Here is a 2,500-nt window from a genome sequence, read left to right as displayed (position 1 = left end):
CATAAAATTAAAGAAAAAATTTCCCTTGTTTATACATGGCTCGGTAGGAGATACAGTACTGCAAATAACTACGTGTAAAGCCATTGCACTCTTACTTATGGTGCAGAAATGGAAGAAGCCTAGGTATTGTAGTCACAGCAGCATTTGTCAGTTACTATTTGTTATCATCGGAGGTAGTTTACAGGGTAGCTGGTTTTGAAGCATGCTTTTCATTCATCTCAGTCAATCCTCTGTTCAGTCATTCAGTATGATATCAATACTGATGGGTTTCAAACTGTTCACTCCTCAACCTTCCCACCTCCACCACATCTCCCTCATTTACTCCCCCCCCCCCCAACCTCCCCCTCCGTCCCCCCCACCCACCTACCCCGGCTTACACACACAGACACAGACCGGCCACACACACACACACACACACACACACACACACACACACACACACACACTGACTGTGAACCGTTGTTGTTTGGTCAGCTTCCAGGAACCGCTCAGTCTGAAGCCAGGTGACGTCATCCACACCAAGTGCCGGTACACGTCACTGAACAAAACGCGCACCACCTTCAGCTCCCTGGCTGACGTCAGGGATTCAGAAACCTGCTACGCTTACCTGCGATTCCACCCTTCCTCTCGCAACACTTCCGCCCCCCTCCCCCCCTCCTCCTTCCTCTCCTGTGTGTCCTGGCGTTCGCTCCTTGCCTGTGACCCCAGCACCGAAGCCGGCTGCTCTGAAAAAGAGCGGGAAAAGTTCCGCAGCGAAAACCTCCCCATGACGCGATCTTACAATGACATCATCGCGAAGTGTCCGGTGTTCGGCGTGTGCACGGAGGAGTGCAAAGACGCGGTGGGCGGAGCTTCGCAGCGCGAGGCGTGCCTGTCTCACCCCGACAGCTGGACCAGGGTCAAGGTCACCATCCTGTCTCAAAGCCTCTTCGGGCGGCATTTTCTCTCTGCGCTGGCTTCTTGCGAGCTGCGTGTCTACAGAGGTGCTGCTACCACCACCACAGCTGTTGCTGCAGCAGCGGCAGGGAAGGGCCGAGAAAAGAAGAGAAGGGTGACTTTCGCGGTGGGGTCGAAGAGAGGAGGGACTTCTGGAGAACTGCAGAGGTCTCCACAGTCTGTGAGACGTGGCACAGCGTCATGCCGTAACAACGGGAACGTTCCCCTGTCTGTGTTCACCGGTTGTGCATTGCTTGTTCACGCTGGCTTTTATTTTGTTGGGGGTGGCCGTGCAGGTTGGACTCTGTAGCGGCTGACTTGTTTTGTATGCTGCGTCTGCCCCTGCCTATGATCTATACTCTGCCAACTGGCGTTCCACAGCATGACCCACACCTGTGGGTTCCGACGCTGCATGCTGTGCGTGTCCACTCCCACCAATGATGTCTGATGATGGCGCAACGCATTATTTTCATCGGTTCCCGAAATGCAACCCTGATAATATCAAATATGAGGACTTAAAAGCAAAGTGGCTGTCTTACAAGACATTAATTACATACGTTTCTCATGAATGTCACGTCTCCGCACTCAGCTCTTTCAAGTCTGGCCTTAAAACCCACCTCTTCCCAAGATAGCCTCCCTTCTCTGCCCCTTCGTTCTTTTTCAGTTGTTTTTTTTCAGTCTAGAGTTATGCATGTGTGTGACTGACTGGGGTGAAAGCGCTTTGGTTTGTCTGTGCACAAGATTTAGCGATATATAAATACTAATTATCATTATCATTATTATTTTTAAATGGGTCGAATGTGGTTGATACATGCCAGTTTTTTTTGTTTGTTTGCTTTTTTTTGTTTTTGTTTTTGTTGTTTTTTTTACATTTTTTCTTTCATTTTTTTCTTTGTGTGTTATGAAATATAAATACCTTTGCAAGTCAATTGTCACTGAAGTACATTGCAATTGCTTAATGTGTTCATTATGTAGTTCTTCTACAGTGAACTGTGCAAAATTCTCTCAAAATGATGATGTTTCAGTGAGAGAAATATGACCTTCGATACAATGGGGGGAAAAAGAAATTATTTGTATTAAAAAGAAGAAGAAAGAAATGTGAGTTATAAGTATCTATGGACGGTATGGTGTTTGTAACACTTGTTGTCAGCCTACTTGAATACCATGCATTCACTGTTCATTTTGTTTGTTCAGCACTTTCAGAATGTGTGTGTGTGTGTGTGTGTGTGTGTCTGTCTGTCTGTCTGTCTGTCTGTAGGCTGTCTGTCCGTGTCTCTGTCCATGTCTATGTCTGTGTGCGTGTGTCTGTGTGTGAATGGAGGGTTTGGGGGAAAAAAAATCTCAACGATTTTCAGTTTTTCTCAGATGAATCTGTATCATTTTCAGATTCGCCATAGTACATACGTTACTATATTGTGTTGGGTTGGTTTGCCTTGTCTTGCTTTGATTTGTATTGTATTGCATTGCATAACACTGTATTGCATTGCATTTTATTGTATTGTTCTCCTCCGCTTTCTCTTCCTCTTACAATTCTCCGGACTTCCTCGACCACCTTCTCCTCTTC

General features: G+C 46.6%; 1 protein-coding gene across 1 annotated transcript in view; it reads left to right on the top strand.

Moving 5' to 3' along the window:
* The window catches only part of LOC143288117 (DBH-like monooxygenase protein 1 homolog), a 15,697-nt gene that overhangs the window by 12,823 nt on the left and 374 nt on the right, over positions 1 to 2,500 (top strand). Inside the window, exon 8 of the mRNA XM_076596404.1 lies at positions 475 to 2,500. This exon is cut by the window's right edge and continues 374 nt beyond it. Coding sequence (XP_076452519.1) covers positions 475 to 1,246 — 772 coding nt within the window. The 3' untranslated portion in view covers positions 1,247 to 2,500. The remainder of the gene's footprint in view (positions 1 to 474) is intronic.

The sequence above is a fragment of the Babylonia areolata genome, chromosome 12, assembly GCF_041734735.1.
Source record: "Babylonia areolata isolate BAREFJ2019XMU chromosome 12, ASM4173473v1, whole genome shotgun sequence".
NCBI lineage: Eukaryota > Metazoa > Mollusca > Gastropoda > Neogastropoda > Buccinidae > Babylonia > Babylonia areolata.
This window is presented reverse-complemented; position numbering and strand designations above follow the sequence as displayed.